The 22,042-nt window shown below is 33.7% G+C and overlaps 3 protein-coding genes across 8 annotated transcripts; 1 reads left to right on the forward strand and 2 right to left on the reverse strand.

Annotated features, from left to right (window-relative positions):
• Positions 1-2,751, reverse strand: LOC111022633 (vacuolar protein sorting-associated protein 55 homolog). 2 transcript variants are annotated; one of them, XM_022299809.2, is made up of 6 exons: positions 2,591-2,751; positions 2,074-2,150; positions 1,605-1,737; positions 1,482-1,521; positions 580-664; positions 1-423 (listed from the first exon to the last, which is right to left on the reverse strand). In XM_022299809.2, exons 3-6 carry the CDS (start codon positions 1,701-1,703, stop codon positions 228-230), a joined length of 420 nt encoding a protein of 139 aa, XP_022155501.1. In that variant the 5' UTR covers positions 1,704-1,737; positions 2,074-2,150; positions 2,591-2,751; the 3' UTR covers positions 1-227. The 2 variants fall into 2 exon arrangements, with proteins under 2 accessions (XP_022155501.1, XP_022155500.1); XM_022299808.2 differs by lacking the exon at positions 2,074-2,150 and having other exon boundaries at positions 2,591-2,750.
• Positions 2,752-7,804: 5,053 nt separating this feature from the next.
• On the forward strand, positions 7,805-13,623 carry LOC111022632 (putative methyltransferase PMT14). Of its 2 annotated transcripts, none has more exons than XM_088119016.1 (7): positions 7,805-8,177; positions 8,986-9,651; positions 9,938-10,148; positions 10,754-11,036; positions 11,603-11,989; positions 12,434-12,511; positions 13,094-13,623. In XM_088119016.1, the coding sequence occupies exons 2-7, from the start codon at positions 9,013-9,015 to the stop codon at positions 13,332-13,334; spliced, it is 1,839 nt and encodes a 612-aa protein (XP_087975142.1). In that variant the 5' UTR covers positions 7,805-8,177; positions 8,986-9,012; the 3' UTR covers positions 13,335-13,623. The 2 variants fall into 2 exon arrangements, with proteins under 2 accessions (XP_087975142.1, XP_022155499.1); XM_022299807.2 differs by having other exon boundaries at positions 7,806-8,181.
• A 2,347-nt stretch (positions 13,624-15,970) lies between these two features.
• Positions 15,971-21,542, reverse strand: APRR2 (CheY-like two-component responsive regulator family protein). Of its 4 annotated transcripts, none has more exons than XM_022299813.2 (12): positions 21,383-21,542; positions 20,409-20,615; positions 19,666-19,745; positions 19,415-19,481; positions 19,182-19,228; positions 19,010-19,087; positions 18,369-18,914; positions 18,112-18,252; positions 17,646-17,918; positions 17,489-17,557; positions 17,311-17,388; positions 15,971-16,692 (listed from the first exon to the last, which is right to left on the reverse strand). In XM_022299813.2, the coding sequence occupies exons 2-12, from the start codon at positions 20,536-20,538 to the stop codon at positions 16,525-16,527; spliced, it is 1,677 nt and encodes a 558-aa protein (XP_022155505.1). In that variant the 5' UTR covers positions 20,539-20,615; positions 21,383-21,542; the 3' UTR covers positions 15,971-16,524. The 4 variants fall into 4 exon arrangements, with proteins under 4 accessions (XP_022155505.1, XP_022155503.1, XP_022155504.1 ...); XM_022299811.2 differs by having other exon boundaries at positions 17,311-17,391; XM_022299812.2 differs by having other exon boundaries at positions 17,311-17,391; positions 20,409-20,681; positions 21,383-21,525.
• Between the last annotated feature and the right edge of the window lie 500 nt (positions 21,543-22,042).

Consider the following 22,042-nt stretch of genomic DNA (forward strand, 5'->3'; position numbering starts at 1 on the left):
TAAAAAGAATATCAACCCTTTTCTTTTCATATCAGTTTTGGTACAAGAACAAATCTTCAGAGAAAACACAACAAACCAACAAAGAAATGAAGAAATAAATAATGAAGAATAAACTTTCATTAAACATATGCAGAGGTGAGAGGTGAAACTCAGAAAAGAATGAACACAGCCAGAAGCCTCACCTGATGGAGATATGCACGGCTTCACTGCCATGGAGATGCAGTATCTCAGAACATGGTGTAGCTGTCGTCGTCTTCGTTCATCCATAAGAAACACAAAATGGCGATCACGAATACTAAAAATGATGAGAGGTCCATAGCCAGTGCCCCCCAGCCGATGATCCCGGCATGCTTCAGAATGATGGGGATGGCAATGCTTCCTATAGTCGAAGCTCCAGTCAAGAATTTCGTTGCGTTGATCCAGCTGTCTCAACGATTAGGATATTCGGAGAGAAGGGGACAAGAGTGTGAACTTTAGGAACATAAAAGTTTGTTTTTGATAGAATTTTTAATATTAAAAGTGTTTTTGACTGATTAAAAGAACTCATCAAATGAATTGTTACAGAGGCAAAAGTCAAACCTGTCGTTCGATTCGGTATATAAGGAAGAACTATCTGACCCCCCAAAGAACAATAAAGGCATGGGGAGAAGCACATACATTATCACTGCAAAGAATAATGCCACGATATTAGTCAAGAAATATATATCTCTTCTCCGCAGATAATATATTCCAAATTCAACACAGCTTGATAAAAAACAATTCATAATATATAAGCATCCATTATAGTCAACACATTACATTCAGTTTGGGTTTTTTAATCAAAACGTGATGAACGTTAATTTTACTTTCCACTTCATTCCTCCCTCAAATATAAGAAGATAAATCCACATTTGTACGGAAGAAAGAAACCAATGTTAACAGGTGAGAATAAGGAGATGTCCTGATTCTAAAGCCATTATACCGATTCTCTAAAACGCAGATTAAAAAAATCAATCACCACTCAACCCTTCAACCGATCTCTCTGGTTGAGAGGTTCATCATGTAAGAACCATTCAAAACCCTGGCTCTATCACTATGCGAATCATGTACCAGAGAAATACTGGAAAGAAAACTTCGAGTGGCAGTGCAAATGAGATGAGAATCATTTATAGTTATGTAATTAAAGGTATGTTTAAGAGTGCTTTTAAATAGTTAAAAGCACTTCCAATCAGATGTATATTAATAAACGTTTCCTCCCAAACATACCCGAAGTCACTTCACAAAACTAACAATTCCATTATTATAAGATTCTACAAATAAACAGAAGTTAAGTGGATGAAAAACATACACTCACATTGTTGATGGACAAACAAAAATCAGTATTGTAACTAGCATATGGGATATGGTATATATAAAAGGAAAAAAAAAAAAAAGTTAGCTGCAGAGAGATTTCACGTTTAAAAATGCTAGAAGATTGTCTGAGAGAGATTTTAGTCATATACCACTTAGCATTGGCCACCAATTATTGTACAGGGCACATGCCTGTCATAGTAACAAAAAATGATTTCCAAAACCAAGAATCATGAAGTTATTGCTCAGAAGTTGCAAAAGAGAATTCTACTGACCAATATCTGCATTACAATTCCTCCAGAAACCAAAATTGCTAAGAATGCCACCTTCCCCATACTAAAGCAGGCTTGCAAGGAACCTGGTAAGTCTGCCATTGGTTGGATAGCCTCACCTCATTGAGGTAAAAGCCTACACAATAGAATTCTACATGAGAAATCTATAAAAGGATAAGCAGTGAAAAACACAGTTTCATAAGCAAGTCAGTTTTACATATAAATTGACACTTTTTTTTTAATAACTGGGAGTCGGACATTACTCCCCTGTACCCAAGGACACCCGCGCCTGCCCGAACCTGATAAATATAAACTCACGATAAGGTTTAAACATGAGACCTCTAAACTAGTATGACCAAAAGACCACAAACCCTTGCCAACTATGCTACTCCCGAGGCATATAAATTGACACTCTGAATCGTATAACTTTTTTTTTTTAGTACAACATGTTGAAGGGATTCGAAGTCACAACCTCTTGGTTGGAGGTATATGTCAATTGCCGCTGAGCTATGCTAGCTTTGGCTTTGAATCATATAATTCTTCATTGAGCTGCATTGTTACTCAAACATCCATATTTACAACGACTGAGTAAAACTAGCAGAAGGGAGTCAAAATACTGGGATAATTTTGACATAGACAACAAGATAAATCTAGTGAGCATACATATGAGCATTTATAACAGAATAACTTGCCTTCATAAATAACAATAAAATCAATGAGAGATTGATATTCTTAGAAATCTAAAATGCTTAATGAACAGTGAAAATCGAAACAACTCCTCCCACAAGAATTCAGAATTCAACAACTCCTACATCCTTCCAATTCCTGTTTCATCTCAACCGTAATAGGCGAACGATTCTCGACCCACGTTTTTCAGAAGGGCAAACAATTATTTGCAGTGGCAGAGAAACTATCAAAATTGAATTTCAGCACCAGTTGCCGACGTTGATACATTGCCGAATTCTCTCAGAAAAGCAAAAAATGGGTACCTTGTGCAATCCGATTCCGAACACCGGGACGGCGTCTCAGCCACTGTCGAGGTGGAAATCGAATCAAGAGATTAAGTTGATGGACGAATTGATGAGGATAACTCCAAATAACTTTATTGTAATTGTAAATTTGTAAACTGTTGTCGATGTGGATGGTGCGAATAGAGAATAATGTTTAAAAAGGAACCAGGCGTTGAGTTATCGATTTATAGAATTGTTGATTTTTTTTTAAGTACACGCAGAACTTATAACTTATAATCTTATGGTTGAAGGTATATGTCAATCATCACTGAACTATGTTAACTGTGACATATGGATTACACTTAGTTAAAATAATGATTTAACATCAATTTTAGTGTGTAATGATTTATTCTTTGTATTTTTAATTACTAATAATTTAGTCCTTATAATTTATAATTTATAATAATTTAGTCTCTTACAAAATCTTGTCAAAATTAAGTATCGATTTAGTCTTCGTAGTTTATAAATATATTTGGTCATTCATCGATTTATCGATCTAAATGTGTTAGAAATTTAACAAAATTTTTCACAACGACTAAGTCATTACAAATTCAAAACTATTAAGACTAAATTGTTACGTATTATAATTTTATGACCAAATTTTTACAAATTTGGAAGTATAGAGACTAAATCGTTTCAAACCAAAGTTTATGGACTAAATCATTACTTCATTGAAAAAACAATGATCAAAAGTAACTTTTAACCATGAAATTATCGAAGATATTTTTAAAAATGTATCAAATAAATATTTCACCGTTTTTAAATAACTTACAAATTATTAAGGTCACGTTTACTTATCTACAATCGTAATGAAAATCAATCGTAACGAAAATCAATCATAATGAGGTCTCGTTTACTTATCCGCAATCGTAATCAATGAATATGAAAAATTTGATTTCCTATGGTGTTTACTACGAATGTAATCAAATGGTGGGATACACCTCAAATTTTGTAATCCAAATGTGTAATCTCATTAGACTCCTAGAACCTCATTAATCTCATTCTCATTCCTTATTTCGTGAACCTCACATATATATTATAATTAATGTACTGCTTTTATCCTATTATCTCTCATCTCATATAATTTTTAATTAGTTTTTTTTTTCTTTTATAATTTACTCTCCATTTATACTCCAATTCTTATTGGTTGATGTGATTTTATTATATAACAGGATAAATTAATATCAATAAATTTTTTAAATAGATATTATTACTTTTAAATATTATAATAATAAAACTTAATAATATATTATATTAAAGTTCGGTGGTTCTAAAAAAATATATATTTTATTACTATAAATTTTATTTTAATTACTCGTTATGTATTAATATTAGATGAATTGTTATAATAAAAAATATTTACTATCAATAATATAGTAATAAATTAAATTAAAATTTATTATTGTTGTAATTTAAAAAATATTAGCACAATAATATATTTTTAATTAACTAAAAGGAGAAAGGGGTATATTAGTAATTGTTATATATCTGATTCCGATTCCGATTCCAGACAGTTTTAGTAAACAATATCAAAAGAATTATGATTACGATTCCATAAAATTCCTAGAACATCAATGAAATAACCCATTACGATTGCGAATAGGTAAATGTGGCCTGAAATCAATCATAATGTTATTCCATTGACGTTGTTTACCATAAATTTTCTAAAATCATAATCAGAATCAAATATATGACAATTACTAATATACTCGTTTCTCCTTTTTAACTAATTACAAGTATGTTATTGTGCTAATATTTTTGGTAATAATAAATTTTAATTTAATTTATTACTGATAGTAAATATTTTTTATTATAACAATTTTTATATAATATTAATACATAATGAGTAATTAACATAAAATTTATATTAATAAAATATTTTTTTATTGATAGTAAATTAATCTAACAGTTAAATAAACATTAAATGATAAAAAGTAAAGTTGGATGGTATTATGTCAGAGTTATATTTTTCAGAAAACATTATCAATGACTAAATTATTATTATGCCGTAAAAGCAAAGACTGTAATATAATTATAATAATTAAAATTATCTGCTAAAATGTGGTCAAACTATCAAGATTTTCATTTCATTATGCATGATATGGATATTTTTAAATTCTTACAGTTACTTAAATAAAAATTAAATGATAAAAAGTTAAGTTTTTTTTTTTTTTTTAATGGTATTATGTCAAAGTTATATTTGTTAGGAAAAAAATTACGAATGGCTAAATTATAATTATGCCGTAAAAGTAAATACTATATTATATTATAATTATCCCTAATTAATGAAGTGTCAGTTTCAAACAAAAAAAAAATCAAAATTTTCATTTCATTATGCTATGGATATTTTTAAATTCTTACAGTAAGACATAAAATTAAGAATATGATATCATAAATAAATTGTTCTGATTAATTTAGTTTCAATAATATTAATATTATTAAATTTTACTCCACCAGCAAAATTAAAAGCTTATTTCTACACTGCTCTATAGCAGAAGATTAAAAACTACCACAGTTTAAAGAAAATACAAATCTAATAACAAGAAAAAAAATCAGCCTTGAAACATGTATTTGTGCCAAAGACTAAAATTAAATTATAAAAACATGTAAATAAGATATCAAAGTAAACAAAATTAATTGGTAGGATAAAGATATGTGATGCAATTTATATTTAATTAAAATTTTTTATAAATATGGTTTTAAAAAAATTATTTATTTAAAAAATATCATGTTGAGAATCAAGTCCGGTTAAGATATATCGTATATGGACATGTGAATATTGACATATTTATGAACAATCGTAATTAACTATATTTATACATATTCGTTTAAATAAAAAAAAGAACTATATATACACATATATATATAAACTTTAATACTAACTTAATCCATGCTTCTTAGCTCGGGATCGGGATAAAATAAGTGTTTTCACTAAAAAAAACATTTGTTTTTTCTTATTACAAAAAGCCCATCATAAACTAATCATTAATAATACTTGTTAATTTATTTTTATAAATTGTTGTATTAGTATTATGACATGTTTTTGAAGAAAAAAAATAAAAAAACATAAAAATATCCTCGAGGATCTGTCATTGTTTGTTTCAGAGGATTTTTAGATATTCGAACTTTTAGATATCTACAAATTTATACCTTCGATATTTTTAGATAACCACATTTGTTTTGTACTCGAAAATATGTAAAAACTATATATTGTTCTAAAAAAGTTTTGACAAATATTTATATAATTTTTTGTATGTAATTGATATATGTTCATGAAAGGATCCTTAAAGTCCCGTAAGATAGCCGAAAAATAATTAGCAAACACTTTGACAAGATGTTCGATTTTTCATGTCTTTTATCAATTTAGTTTATATTAATTTTAAATTTTATTTTGCACATTAATTTATATTAAATTGAAAATTTTATAAAATATTTAATACTAGCTATTAATTACAATTTTAACATGAAATTTTTTCCTATGAAAATTATATAATTGGTGACATTTTATTGAATTATTTGTTTGCATTATCAAACTAGAAAAAAGGATTGAGGGAAAGAATATTGGTTTCTATGAATTTTTTTTACACATATAATGAATGACAATTAATTTCCACACTATTTCTCAAAAAAGAAAAAATTCCACACTAGATAAATTGGGATATTATACCGTTTAATTGAAGTTTATTTTATATATAAATATACATGTTTTATTAGTTGAGCTATAGTCTAATTTGAACTAAAGTTACAAAATAAAGGAAAACAAATTACACATTTGATCTCGACATACTTTCTATTTGATTATAAATATTTTAAAAATTACATTTTTTGTCCCTATCGTTTGAATTTGCTTTCCATTTGATCCCTTAAGTTTCAATAACGACACTTTTGGTCTATTAAGGTTGGGATTTTGTTTATATTTTATATTTGAGGTTTCACAATCTACACTTCTACCTTTTAGTCATAGATTTGAAGTTAGGTTTCAGTGTAACTATTGAATTAAGTTGATCATTAGTTGATTTAACGAAAATATTACACGACTGAACAAAATTGATATTAAATGAGAGACTATTCGCAAATATAAATTAAATTATAATTTCATGGATAAAAATGGTTAGTTTTGAAACCATAAATACCAAATAGAAACTAAATCCAATATTTATAAATTAAAAGTATAATTTGCCAAAGAAAAAAAAAAGTTTTTTTTAATAGGAATGGAGAAAATGTATTTTTATAGAAAAATATCTTCTGACTTTTGTTTTCCCCATTGGTGTTTGTCAGTATAATTATTTATTTGAAAATACATCAAGCATGGGACCATCTTTATGACGCAATAAATGCTAGCTATTAGAAGTTTAGAATATAACTCCAATGTGTCGGTTAACTGTCTTTCTATTTTTAATTTTGTTAATTTTATTTCATCATTTAAAAATTTCTCTCTCTCTCAAAAAAAAAAAAAAAAACTTAATTATAAACTTACATGTAAGTAAGAATTCAAATCTTCACCATGTTATAAAGAATTTTTTATCAAAGAAAAAATCTACTATTGGCAAAGCAAAATATAATAATTCGGGCTAGTCTTCCGACCACCCACAGTTTAAATTATTAGTCACGATTAATTGAGCAAATTCATAGATAACTATATTCAGTAGAATCGAGCTGAATATAAAAATCATCATAATCTATATAAAAGATCATGAAATAGCTCATCTCATATATATCTTCTATTTCATTGTATAGGAGCTAAAAAAAATGGGTAGATAGTCTGTTTCAACGTGGAACAATGAGAAGGTCAAGCCCATAGATAATCGTATATCATCTGTCATATTAAATCGATAACAGTTTAACAGTGACTTAATTGATGTAAGAAGTACTCTTACCCAATAATAATATTAGTCCAAACCTATCAAGTTTATGCAATAGACCATGAATCTATGTTAATCTTATAAAAATCGCTCAAAAAATCAATGTTATTAATACTACAATGGTTGAGTTATGACACCTTGACAACCAAAATTAAATAAGTGACAATAAGGATGTATACGTCACGTTAATATTAAATTTAAATATATTTAAGGGGTAATTCTCTAGAATTAGTATAATATAGATTAAGTATTTTCAAATTGACGAGATCAAAATTGCACCCTTATAAGTTCATAAAATTGAACAATCCCTCTCTCTATTCTTTCTTTCTTTTTTGTTTTTTTTTCTTTTTGTGTGAGAATGAATAATAATCTCCAATTTAAAATTTAGAAATATTTTAGTTTTAATTTTTCTCATTAATTTCCCGTCAATCAATGGATCTCTACATTAGAAATCTGTCGGCGGGATAAATTCTGACCATATTTTTTTAATTCTGATTAAAATCTTCCGTTTCTTGTTTTCTATTTTAGTGCATCGATCCCACTGATCCTACATTCCCACTTTCCAGCGCCACTCTCGTTCTCTCCAGCTCAGTGAGGGCAGATCGGAAAGCTCGCCGGAGCCTCGTCGGAGATCGGCGGTGGTTGTGTCCGTTTGAAGGAATTCCGTCATTTTGTTTTTGAACTTCCAGATCCTTCGCACTCTGGCAGGTTCACGTTCATTGATCCATTAGATCTTAGCTACTGTTTTCTCTTCCGTTTATTCTTCTCGATGCAATCGTTTGAGCAGCTCCTTTTGCTTCATTTTGCTCATTTCTTTCTGGGTTTTGTCAATTTTCCGGTTAAATGAGTTTGATTCTGCTTAGCCATTGTATTGCTATGGAAGTGCTGAAATTCTCACTTAGATTGAAGTTAGCAAGGACTAAGGAGAAAGCAAATCAGATTTAGTGGACCCATTTGAGCTGACATATTTGTACTGTTGTACAAAATGTTGTTCGATCTGAATTTTTTTAAGTTAGTTTGAGTTCTCCTGAATATTTTTTCTTACTTGAGATTATAACAGGAGTAAAAAGAAGTTGAAGGGAAAAGCGAATCTGTACCTTTTCTTGGACGAATGTGAAAGTTTTATTCATTTCTTTTTTTATGAATGGTCATATTCTGTTTGTACGAATGACAAGGAGTCTATCACAGTCATGGTTGGTAACTTCAATGGTGGTTTTCAATTTTACTTACTTCATTATCCAATTTGTAGATGATGTTTTTCTGTTTATGTGTTACAGTTTTTATAATTCTTCCCACGTCTAAGTTTTGGATTTTGATGATTCGTTGAATCGCAATCTGACAAGTATAAAAATTGTTATAACCTTGAAATGGTCAGTGAAATGAAAATTATATCTTCTGTTTCGATTTCCATGGATTTCCCCCCATCTGTCAACTTGAATGCAAATCATTGGTTGCTTGATCATGGTATCTACTTGAAGTCCATGCTTCTGAGAGTTAGCTAAACTGTTGCAGGTTTGAGAGATTTGTTACATTTAGATAATGGGCTCGAAGCATAATTTGCCGGGGAACAGAACTCGGAGCCCAATATCTCTATTTGCTGTGATTGGTCTATGCCTCTTCTTTTACATTTTGGGAGCATGGCAGAGAAGTGGATTCGGGAAAGGAGATAGCATAGCAATGGAAATCACCAGGCTATCAAACTGCAACACTGTTAAAGAATTGAACTTTGAAACCCATCACAGTATCGAGATTATTGAATCTTCGAAACCAAAAATGCAGGTGTTCAAACCATGTGATGTTAAGTATAAAGATTATACACCTTGCCAAGAACAAGACCGAGCTATGAGATTCCCAAGGGAAAATATGATATACAGGGAAAGACATTGCCCTCCAGTAGAAGAAAAGCTGCACTGCCTCATTCCAGCACCCAAAGGTTATATGACTCCATTTCCATGGCCTAAAGGCCGTGATTATGTTCATTATGCCAATGTTCCATATAAGAGCCTGACAGTCGAGAAGGCAAATCAGCATTGGGTAGAGTTTCAGGGTAACGTATTTAAATTTCCTGGTGGTGGGACAATGTTTCCTCAAGGAGCAGATGCATATATTGATGAATTAGCATCAGTTATTCCAATTGCAGATGGTTCCATTAGAACTGCTCTGGATACTGGTTGTGGGGTACGTTTCTGACAAAAACTAATGAGCCGTCTTCCTGCAATAAGAGTGTCAATAGTATGGTTGAGTACAAGTATTTTACTAACTTCCTTCGCCACATTTGGATGATAATAAAGTTTATTTTATTAAGAATGTAAAGATTTGTGCATTATTCTACAAATGTCTAATGATTTTTTACCGTGTTCTATAGCATTCCATCTTTAATCTTCCAACTGCTTCTGAATTTAGTTTCAGATTGTACTTATTGAACAATTTTGTTGTATCCCTAATTACACTAAATGTGACACAGGTTGCAAGCTGGGGTGCATATTTGTTCAAGAGAAACATATTGGCCATGTCGTTTGCACCAAGGGACAATCATGAAGCACAGATACAGTTTGCGCTGGAGCGTGGTGTACCTGCTATTATTGGAGTGTTGGGTAGTATACGGCTTCCATATCCATCTAGAGCATTTGATATGGCTCAGTGTTCACGATGCCTTATACCATGGACTTCAAATGGTTAGTATCAGGAGCAATAAAACTCTGTGGTATCTTTTTTAAATTTTTAAGTGGTTTCCAATTTGTTTCTCTAATCTCTTTACTAGGAACACGGAATTTTCTAAAATCAATTAAATTTGGGAGACGTCTCTATCAAAAACCCTCAGACAAGGAACATCTTCTTGAGAAAAAAAAAAAGAAGCAGCAGCCATAAACTGGAGAGTCTTGATCAATTTGAAAGATCATTTGATAAAAAACAATAGTGAAGGGTTACCTTTACAAATTACAAGTATCATAAAGATTCCACAATTTCTCCCTAGCCAAAGAACCTAGCAGGTAGCTGTTATAGGTTTGATACACAAAATCATCTGTTTTTCCTTTAAAAGAATGACCTGTAAGCAGTTTCCACAAAGAGTCTTGAGCCTCATTTGGATAAGACCAAATAATACGTTACCCAACGATAAATTAAGAAAATCTCATGAAGTTAAATTGTTTAATAACATGCGGCAGTCATTATACTCTGTTCCCAAGATCCTAACTATCCTATCACTGCTTTTACTGATAATTTTGATTATACATTGATCTAAGTATCAATCCTTCTCTATGCTTTGAACTTGTGTATACAGATGGTATGTATCTTATGGAAGTTGACAGAGTCCTTAGACCTGGTGGATATTGGATCCTATCTGGCCCTCCGATCAACTGGAAGACGTATTACCAGACATGGAAACGTTCTAAGGAGGATCTAAATGCAGAGCAGAAGACAATTGAAAGGCTAGCTGAGCAGCTCTGCTGGGAGAAAAAATATGAGAAGGGAGATATTGCCATCTGGAGGAAAAAGGATAATGACAAATCCTGCAGAAGGAAAACTGCAAAAATATGTGAAGCAAACGATGCAGAAGATGTCTGGTGAGTTTCTGCAGATTGCTATCGGATATATACAGGTCCTGTGATATATGTTACTACTACACGCTAAATTAATTACTTTGTACATTGCTTTAGAGCTCATCTGTCTTTATGGTGTTCTATTCATTTTTCTTCCAAAGGAAGCAAGAAAAGTATTACGGCCATTTCATTATCTTGCATATAAGCTCCAACTTTTGGCATAATGAGTTAGTCTAATCCTGAAATGGCCCAGGACCAAATACTATCTGGTCTCTTGGTGGCATTATGGGAGGATAATCATAAAAGTCATCTTTATTTCCTATGCTCAACTTGAAAACTTAGGACTTCATTTTTTGGAGCACGGTATCATTGTACGTTTAGAAATGATCCATTTGACTGGAGATCAACAATAGTTGGGCGATATCTATGTTTGGCATCGAGTTCAACTTGTCTAATTCTGTATTGTTATTTCAAATAGTAGAGATGTACAAAACTTTAAAGTCAATTCTTGAGTTTGTATATTTTTCTAACCGTGACCCTCATTTTTGCATTCTCTCACTATCTTCTTTCTTTATGTATTATATTTATAGGTACCAGAAAATGGACACATGCATCACCCCTTTCCCTGAGGTAACAAATGCTGGCGAAGTAGCTGGAGGGAAATTGAAGAAGTTCCCAGCCCGGCTTTTTGCTGTACCTCCCAGAATATCCAACGGCCTGATTCCAGAGGTTACAGCTGAATCTTTTGAAGAGGACAACAAACTTTGGAGAAAGCATGTTAACGTTTACAAGAAGATAAATAACTTGATTGGCAGCCCAAGATATAGGAATGTGATGGATATGAATGCAAACCTCGGTGGATTTGCAGCTGCGCTTCACTCGAAAAATTCTTGGGTGATGAATGTTGTGCCTACGATTGCCAAGAACACTCTAGGAGTCATTTACGAGAGAGGTCTAGTTGGCATATATCATGATTGGTAAGTTCCTCTATCTCTTTCCTTTCCCAGTTATAGCCACTTGATTGAATTTAGATTTTCTGTAATCTTGATCTTTCTTACACAGATCTTTGAAACTAAACCATATTCATAGAGAGAAATCACAACATAGCTATAATTGGAACTGCAATTTGCATATTAAGTAAATTGGCTGCCTGCATTCGAGGCCTTTGGTGTTGAAAAATTCTCATCTCACAAACAGTATTTCGATATAAGGCGATAAATAGTTGCAGTTTCTAATGTTTATTGGAATTAGAGAAGAGACCTTTCAGACTCAAAATGAATTTTAACCCATAGGACTGGCTTGGTGGTGAGGAAGTTTTGTGCTAAAAAAAAAAATTCATTATTTTAAGAGTGAATGGACGTCTTCTGCTATGTAATGAGTTTATTGCCTTTAGTCTCAACTTGAGCTTTTCTTTTGTCAAGGTGTGAGGGCTTCTCTACTTACCCAAGGACATACGACTTCATTCATGCGAATGGTGTATTCAACCTGTACGAGGACACGTAAGTGTTTTAATCCTCTTCTTCTTCACTACATTGTCGGTAGCATTCGAGGCAATAGGGTTATTTGAGAATAGTTAATAATTGAGTGCCTAATAGTAATAGGAAATGGGACCTCCAGATTTTACTGCAGCCATATGCAGAACTGAAGTGACTATCTTTATTATATCTGTATATACATTAGGAGATGATACTTTTGGACTCAACAGTCAAAATGATTCAACTTGCACAGGGAAACGCTTCCTTGTTTATAATGAAAAATCAAAGGGCACTTGAAGTTGTTCTCCCTTTTATGTAGATTGCTAGAGAAGAAGTGCTTAGAAAAATGTGCCTAAGTTTACACTTGGCAGTAAAGTAATAGGCTATCAGAGTAGGATGTGTTCAAACACTACTATATTATTTTCTTCCCAATTGATATTGGTAGTTCATATGCTGGATCTCATGCTTATTTTCAAGCTCACAACTAAAGAAGAGTATTGTGATTATATTTAAACGATCAAATCTATCCTAATCCATCTTAAGCTTTGGGGTCTAATAGTGACATAACATCTCCTAATTGGCTCACGCGTTTGAAACGATAAATAGGTGCAATCTCGAGGACATACTTCTAGAGATGGACCGTATTTTGAGGCCAGAGGGAATTGTCATCCTCCGAGATGGGGTTGATGTCCTGAATAAGGTGAAGAAAATAGCTGGGGGCATGAGATGGGATGTCAAATTGATGGATCATGAGGATGGTCCTCTCGTGCCTGAAAAGATAATGGTTGCTGTTAAACAGTACTGGGTCGCTAGCAGCCCACATAACAGCACTTCCAACGATGCATAGATCTGATTGGAGAGTAACAAAATGCAAAGTTTTTGCAGCTCCTCAAAAGGTCCTTTTTGTTTTTAGATATTTATTCATGTGTAAGCTAGTGTGTTATTGGTAAAATAGAGAGAAACTTGTATAATTCTATTCAAGCAAGAAAAACTAAGATTGATCACAGGGATTAGGCAGGCTTAGTAATTTCACTTGCCCAAGTAATTGGGTCAAGGATGCTGAAGTGATCATGATATATGTAAGAAACTGAGATGCATATTGATGATTCATAATTTATTCACCAAAATTGGTTATAGATTTTACTCGTATTTTCTTCCATAGCGGCACTTCAAAAGTTTCTCTCAACTAGTGAAAACAATTTTCTTTAGCAGCTTTAGCTTTCGTGCTCTATCTCTCGAGTTTGACCTCATTTTATCTCTCGAGATTGTTCGAATGTATGTTCGAACTTTGACTTGTAGTAACTTCCATGTTGGCGTCGTCTTCTTAGCCAATATATTTTGACCCAACTATATTTTGATTAGTGTTAGCTATAGGCCTTTTAATAGATAGAAGATAAGTCCTATTTCGAGAATAGTGTTGACATCTTTTTTTAAGTGTGGTAATGTTGAGATTTGAGGTTTTTTCTTCATTAAGTTTTCAGTTTTTTATATTTTAAGTTTCTTTCTTTAAAGGTTAGATTTAATTTTATGTTATTTTATCTTTTAATTTTCAGTTGTATGACCAGTAAGTTTTAGGTTTTAAAGGTTGTTTTAAGTTTTATTTTGGTTACAATATAGGTCCGAGTATTGTAGATATATAAAGGTGAACTTCCATGAGAAGTTTGTACCACCAAAAATATTTGTAACACATATTTGGTACTATCACATTTATACCACATTTCTTGTATCACCAACATTTGTACTTTCATTTGTTTATTCACAATTTTGTATCAGTTCAATTAGAAGTTGATTTTTCCTTCTATTGATTTCTATTCTCTCACATTTCATATTTCTTCATTGTTCATCAAACATTGAGAATTTTATTATCACTCTCATTTTTTCAACAGGTAACTCAATTTAATTTTCTTGCATGTATTGAAAAGCTCCAAAGAATATATTATTGTCTCATAGCATTGAATATTGTTCTATGGTAGGTGAGGTTCTATTAAATTGAGACAGTCTCAATTACATTAGACTAATTTTTGTTCCTACAAAGTTTAGTTACTCTGTTTTGATGAAGCATATCATAATGATAACCATCTTAAATGATTTCTTTTGAGTGTAAATACAAATTTAAGTCTTACAAACCTAACTTAGTGATTGTTGATGTGACTAGATTTAATATCATAGTACATCTAAAAATCTTATTAGTTCAAAAAAATGTTGTTGATGTTGACCCAACATGAACACTTAGACCACAGTTTAAGTGCTCGACGTTAATCTTTATGGCGTGCATCTTGTGCCTTCATGTAATTACGTGAGTGATAAGAACTCTAAAATATTAGAGTTTGTCTTGGATTTGCTCTTTGAACAAAGTGGGACAACTTAATTCATAATGTCCTATAAAGACTAACATGTGTGAGATCCTATAAGAACAATATGTCAATAATTGGTACGTAAAATTTGAAAACAAAGAGCCAATAGGTTCGTAGTTCAGTGTTACATCTTGCTCATTTTCTAGAAGTGTGAGGTTCAATGTCTCATCGTCACACTTAATCAATTAAACCAACAAAATCAAACAAAGAAATGTTAAATAATCAAGCAAAAAAATGATTTTTAAATTTAAGATGTTATTGAATGCAGTTTAACTGGGTAATTTCAGTCATAGTACTTGAGGGGTAGGGTTTGATTATAGGGTAAAATAAATTTTTGGTATCTGAAATTTGGAATTGGTGTCTATTTGATATATGAAGTTTCAAAAGTGACATATTTAGTTTTTGAAGTTTGGAAATAGTTTTAAATGATCATTTAGCTCATTTTCTTATCAGATGATGAATAGAAAAATGACATGACGGTTTAGGTGCTAACTGTATTTTCTAATACGGTGAAATATGTTAGTTTAATATTTTTATTACTGGACTTATCTCTCTTTCTTCTTCCTCCCCTTCCCGACTCCATCTCCTCGCTGTTGCAACTCTTCTCATTGGTCGTTGCCGCTAAGTCTTCAATGTCTTTCCTCGTTCGCTGTCGCCCGAAATGGTTATATTTGAATATTCTCTCATATCATATCCTATGTTGCCATCTTCAAATCTCAAGGAGTGGACGAATTCTTCCTGTGAAAGAAAGATGAATGACTAGACTGAGGGTCCCAAATATGAAATGACTCTTTGTTCTAGTCCAGATCCGAATGCCGATATTTTTCTATCAGTCAATTAACAGTCAATAATTTAAGGACCATTTAGAATCACTTTCTAAACCTCACAGACATTTTAAAACTTCAAATTTCAAATAAACACCTACTTCAATGTCGATTCTATTATCCTAAAAGTATTTTCGATGTACTTTTTTGATCAAGCACAAATATTCCTCGTTCGAACATTACGGATATTCCTAACATTTACAAACCATTCGGTCATGACTTCTAAAATCTACACTACAAAAGCAAAACAAGTAGTAAACTTATTTTTTAGATAACAAAAAATTGGACAGAGAAAAAGACCATACTTGAAGAAAGATAGATAGTTCTAACTTTTCTATCTATCAAAACTTTATTCTAGAAAAAAAGTTCATAGTCATTTTACATTATTGAACAAAGACCCTATCTTGGCCCCATCACAAATCACCATCACCATCACTCACATCACCACCGTCTGATCTTTTCTCTCTCTCTCTTCTTTCTCTCTCTAAAAAAATCTAATGAATTCAATTATTTCATCCTCCACTACTCCCAACACTCACCAACCCCATCCCCCCTCCTTTTTCTGCTATCCTCACAGCCACAACTCAAATTGTGGTGTCACAGTCACCCATGTGGCCCTTCCTCCACCGTCCATTTAGTCCATCATCTCACTGTTACAAAAAGGATAGCACCAGTAGATCACAGCCCCACCAGGGAGTCACCCCCACGTGCCAATCTTGATTCTGGGCTCCACTTGTCTTTTCTTTATTACACATGGTGGAAATCAGACGGTCCAAATCAGCCAGAGCCCACCAGCCAATCAGAATTTTCTGATGTTTTTTTTAATATGATGGGACCCACCTGAGTTTTTGTTGGGATGTTATTGTATTGGTTTAGAGCCGTTGATGTGAGAAGGGACGGTGGAGATTCCTTGTCTGGAGAGCTCAGACAGTACACTCTCTGTGGAAGGTGGTTTCAGCCCCAAAGGCAATGGCAGCCATGGCTTGCTGATTGCCTCTTTCACCACTTTGTCAATTTCTTCATCTGCCTGCATCAACAACAAAAATACCTTCACCATTTTAGTTCATCTTTCGATCCCGACAACCCGGGCCCTCGTCGAACCGTATTTGGAAAACGGTAACAGGACAATCTAAAGCCTGATAAAATACTCAAACAAGTTGACAAAGGGATAGAGTGATCCAACACATGTCTCAATCAAATGGGATTTGGTTCCTTATCCCATCAGTTTGGTTTGTCCCTTTCTATTCCATTTAGATAGAAAGTTTCAAGTGATGTAGCCACCCTCATGTATCATGCCAAAAAAGACTTCCTTTTTTTCGATATGATTGAGTTTTTAAATAGAGATCTAGAACGTGGTCGTAAACGCTTAGGGTGTTCGATTTTTAAAGTTTGGATAATTGAATTTGTACACATTGTATGGAGATGTGTATAGAAATAGTTAGCATGTAACTTGAGGATTGGGTTTAAGACGTAGCCGATAGGATTAGCATAACAAAGCTGCCTATTAAACACGTGATACAGACCAGACTTTTGAGTCAACGTTGGGTCAAGGACAAGCGACTTTATAATCATACTTAGGGATCAGTTTCGACGCAAAACTTTAAAAGAGAGTATAGAGAGGTGAAGAAAAGCAAAGTTGTATTACCAGTTGAAGATCGATAGGACTCAATGCAATGCCGTAGCTTTTATCGAATGCATCGGCATTCTCGAATCTGGGAATATGCTGCTGATTCAAGGAAGAATGTGGGAAAAGAAGAGCTTATTAGATGAATCTAATAATCAACAGGCACATGTTGGATATGCAAATAAAGCTATATACCCACTTGAGGATGAGAAGAGAGAAGGCTGTGAGAAGATGGTGTCACAGGGCAACCCCATGTATCAGCATGCATCTGAAAGCATGATCACATATGTTCAGAGGTCAAAAAACTGCTAAAGCTCCTATAAAAATCTCCTGATTATGTGTGCTAGTTTTCTTACCCCAGGATACGACTTCCACGGCCAAATTTCTGGCGGTTGCCATGGCGGGTAACCAGGTGGGATCCACATCTGGATGCCTGGAGGGGGGCAAGCCATATGACCCCACGACGGGTACACGGGAGCAACCGGGATTGGATGATTTGAGTGGTAGGAAGGGGGGAAGGCCATCACAGGTCTCTGTGGATAGTAGTTTTTCCTCATTGGATCCTTTGAATGAGACCAGCTCCCATCTTCATCTTTTGGCAAGATATGTCTCTTGTGCATCCTATACTTCTGCTTAAGAGAGAACAGAGAATTAAGTATTGGGAGGGCCGAGTTTTATTTTAGCGGTTTTCAACTACAAATGCATGCTCTTTCCCTTTAAGATAATCATGCTGAATCTAATGATGTAACAAAACTGAAACTTCAAGTGAGTCATAAAACATGAGCTCAAACGGCGACTAAGAAAGCAAATTTTGATACCGACCTGAAGATGGCTTGCTACATTATGCCTTGTCAAGCCTTCAACTTTCATCAGCTCTAGGATTCGAGAAGGAATTGCTTGATTCACTCCAAGTTGTTCCACTGCCTGTACAAACTTTCGGTGTAATTCGGGCGTCCAGTCTACCTGATCCCAAGATAAGCAAAATGAATGTAGAAATCCAAAGAACCTTTTAATGACGAGATTCAAATTCAATTCAAATCAAGGACGTGTACTTCTGAGTTGAAGTTAAGGATATATACCTTCAGCTTCTTCCTACTACCTTTCGTCCCGCACAGATTACCAAGACCGCTCTTGCTCTTGTTTTTATCGGAACTGCTAATTCTGTCTCGATCATGTAATTCGTGATCGATGTTACTTGCAGCCCGACAACCATCAGCAGAGTTCTCTTCCTCTTTAACTGCTTCATTAACAGGTAACTGAGAGTTCTCCACTTGAGATGTACCTTCACCAAGTGTGTTGATACAAGTAGTTTCGACAGATTTAGACGACTCCCCGTCTTGCTCCCCGCACTCTTTCTCGAGCGAGCAGTTCATTTGATCCTGGCAGTCTCCATCATCCACCAGTCGCATTCCATGCTTTTGCTGAGGAGTTGAGGGAGCTGGATACTTATCACTTCCTTCTAGTAGCTCACGATCATCGATATCGTCCCCATTGAAGATTTCTAACTCTTTTGGGACTTGATTATCGTTTTTGCTGTTTTCCAATTCAAGGTGGAGCATGGAGGCAACAGATTCTTTGATAGGCTTTAAAGAACTTGGGATGGCGCTCGCGCCTGCATTGAATGCCTGCTTAGGATTAACATATCAGAAAATTTTGAAGCTTAAAACATTCTTCACTACTGATAATGGGTTGGAAAATTGTTGCAACAATATAAACAGACCTTATGAACAACATGCTGCCATATATTCCTCAGTTTGTCCTCAGAGAGCGGTTTCTGAAGGAATTCGATTGCACCAAGCTGAAAATAGGCCATCAAAAACACTAGGTCACAAGTTCAAAGAAAAGGAATATAAGTAAAAAACCAGAATCATTAAATGTCCGGGGAGAATTACCGCTATGCACTTCATCATCGTGCTTAGGCAATGGATACTTGAAATCACTGTTCACAAATGAAACTCTCTCACATCAGAGACCATAAAATCTTAAAGTTCCAACAAGTTTCCTATCTTTCAATATCTATATGAAACTTGATAATGAGTAGCAGTGGCTTTACAACTTTCACTGTCAGCAGTGGATTTACAATCTAGAACAAAGAAAATTACAAGATCAGGTTTCCTGAACATACTAATGGTAGGCAAGTCCTTAGCAGCTTCAAGAAACTTAAAACTCCCATCGTGACTGCTTGTCGCTACCTGTAACCAAGCGCAACATCATGCCATTAGAAAGGTAATCAAGACCAGACTAACTAAAGAAGTTTTATAAAGCAGCGCCATAGTGATCCACCCGATCGATCCAATGTGCAAGAGAGTGCTATAATATCTTCCAATGGAAAAAGAACGAACTTGAGATAAATTTCAATCAGTTGTCAATCATTACCTCCACAATGGCGACGTGAAATGTCTCGGGTTTGCTCAAAATGGCTGACAATGCATCATTCTCATTGCAGAAAGTCACAACTGTAATGAATATATCAAAGGTTTCAGATATATGCACAAAAAGATATAAACGAGAAGACCTTGCGATTCGAGTAGCTAATTCTTTTGATTGTATTTTCCAAGGTTTTCCCAATTCAATTAACACAATGGTTTTGGACATGAATTGCTTTGATTGGTAATGGTGCTCTTCTCAAAGTAAGATTGATCTTTAAATGTTTTCTGCATTTATACCAAGCAACCCCAAAAAGACCAGATTCTCCACACACAAAAATAGAGGAGAAAAAAAACTGGGAAGGAAGTTTAGAGGAAATGGGTACCTAGACAGCAAAACACTAAATCAAGCAAGTCAAGTGGTAGGGTAGATGGGTGATTTTGGTAAAGGAATTATTTTTATTTAGTGGAAAATAGAGTTGTATTCTATTTTTTCACGTGTTTGGGAGCATATTTAGAATTTCAAAACACTAAAATTATGTAAATGCTATTTTCAAAAGTTATACTTGGATTACGAAATCCATACTGTTTTCAGAAATTCACTAAATTCATTTGATTCGGTGAATTTGAAATAAGCAATCAAATTTGGATAACATCTCAAACATGTCCTGAGATAAAGCTAAATTTACAAATGGTGATTTTTTTTTCTTTTTTGGGAAGAACAAGGATGGGGGAGGGAATGCAATGTCTCACCAACATACTCCATTTCCTCCAGCTTTGCTTTTATCTCAGCAGCAGAACTGCTGTCTCCATCAAGGAGGAGAACTCTAAGCCCCTTTGGAAAATCTTTCCACCCGTGTAAATCACTAGCGGTGCAAACCATAGCTCGTTTCGCATCGTTTCTCGAATCACCGAAAAAAAGCGTTGTAGATCACAGCTTATCAACACCAAATAAGCTCTCTGCATAACCCAAAATAGTTCAAAGGACACTTCATCGTTGCCTGTTCTATAATCTAGACAAGTACCCTACAAGTGTAGATCACATCCAAGCTATAAAAGTAACAAATAGTAGTCGAGACACTCGAAGAAATTGAAATATTTATTCAGAAAAAATATTCCCAGTAGAAGTATAAAGAACTTAGAGATCTGGCAGGGAAAACACATCAGACAAACATGATATCAAAAGTTCTATGCAGTCTTTGAACAGTGATCCAAAACATCTTCTCACAACTAAGGATCATGTTTAAAGGGGCCATCTGCCATTGAACTGAGTGGCAAACTAAGCAGATGAAACCTCAGAGTAGCAAGGAAACAACCAGATAAACTAGAGCTAAGGAGACATGACAGTTGACTGAGTGATCTAAACTTAGAGACACAATAACTGAGAGAGATCTCCGATTGAAACCATTCACTTGTACTGCAGAGGAAAGGATTTTCCATAACAATGGAGTAACTGTAAGATCCCCCAAAAAAGCAAAGAAAAACAAGCAAAGAAACAATCCATTAAACAGAAAAAGGAAATGGAGGGAGAAAGAAAAGGGGAGAAGAAACAAAAAGGGAACAATCTGGGGGTAGCAGATCCCAACTCATCCATGCAGATTACAAGAACAAAAACCCACAAAACCCCACAGAAAGAAAGATGAAAAATCTCCATTTCTTCAGAAAAATGAGGTAATGAAACAACGTTACAAGACAACAAAGGAGGCTCATCTTTCAGTTTTCACTACCTTCAGAGAGAGAGAGACAGAGGAAATGGCTTCTGGTCTTCTGAAGCAGCCCCTCTTCTACCCAATCCCAGCGAGAGCGAGAGAGAGAAGGATTTCAACAAGCAAGTTCAGCCCAGCTTCTATATAATGTCACGGACCACAGAATATGCTAAAAAGGTTTTGCACTGTTAAAAGGTCAATATTGCTTTTTTCGGGCACTTGGCTGAGTTGCTCGCCCTTTTGATGAATATCCAAAGACATCTAAAAGTTAAAAACAAAACAAAAAAAAGATTAAAGAAAAAAACAGCTCCTTTTTATTTTCTTCCGCTTAAAAAGATCAATCCTTTCACCCCCCTTTTAGGCAATGAATTCAATCTTTAGTCTCTAAAGAAAATCCCCCCATTTCCCAATTCTCTTTTGGATACTTCACCAACCCAGAAAATAAAATTAACCCAACAATTATTGCAAAGTTTATATACATAAAAACTTGTCCTTTTTCAAGCAAAGGCTATGTTTATCATTAAAAGTAATGTATGGAAATTTAATGTAGTTTTGAATAGAATGGGGTTTTTTTCAACTTCTGATGTTTTAATTTATCCATCTACTCTTCCTGTGGATGCTATTCCATAGGACAAAAACAATGAACATATTTATGATGTCTATATTTTTGCTTATGATTGT

This window comes from Momordica charantia, assembly GCF_013281855.1.
Source record: "Momordica charantia cultivar OHB3-1 chromosome 10 unlocalized genomic scaffold, Mcharantia_2.0 BLBB01000010.1, whole genome shotgun sequence".
Taxonomy (NCBI): domain Eukaryota; kingdom Viridiplantae; phylum Streptophyta; class Magnoliopsida; order Cucurbitales; family Cucurbitaceae; genus Momordica; species Momordica charantia.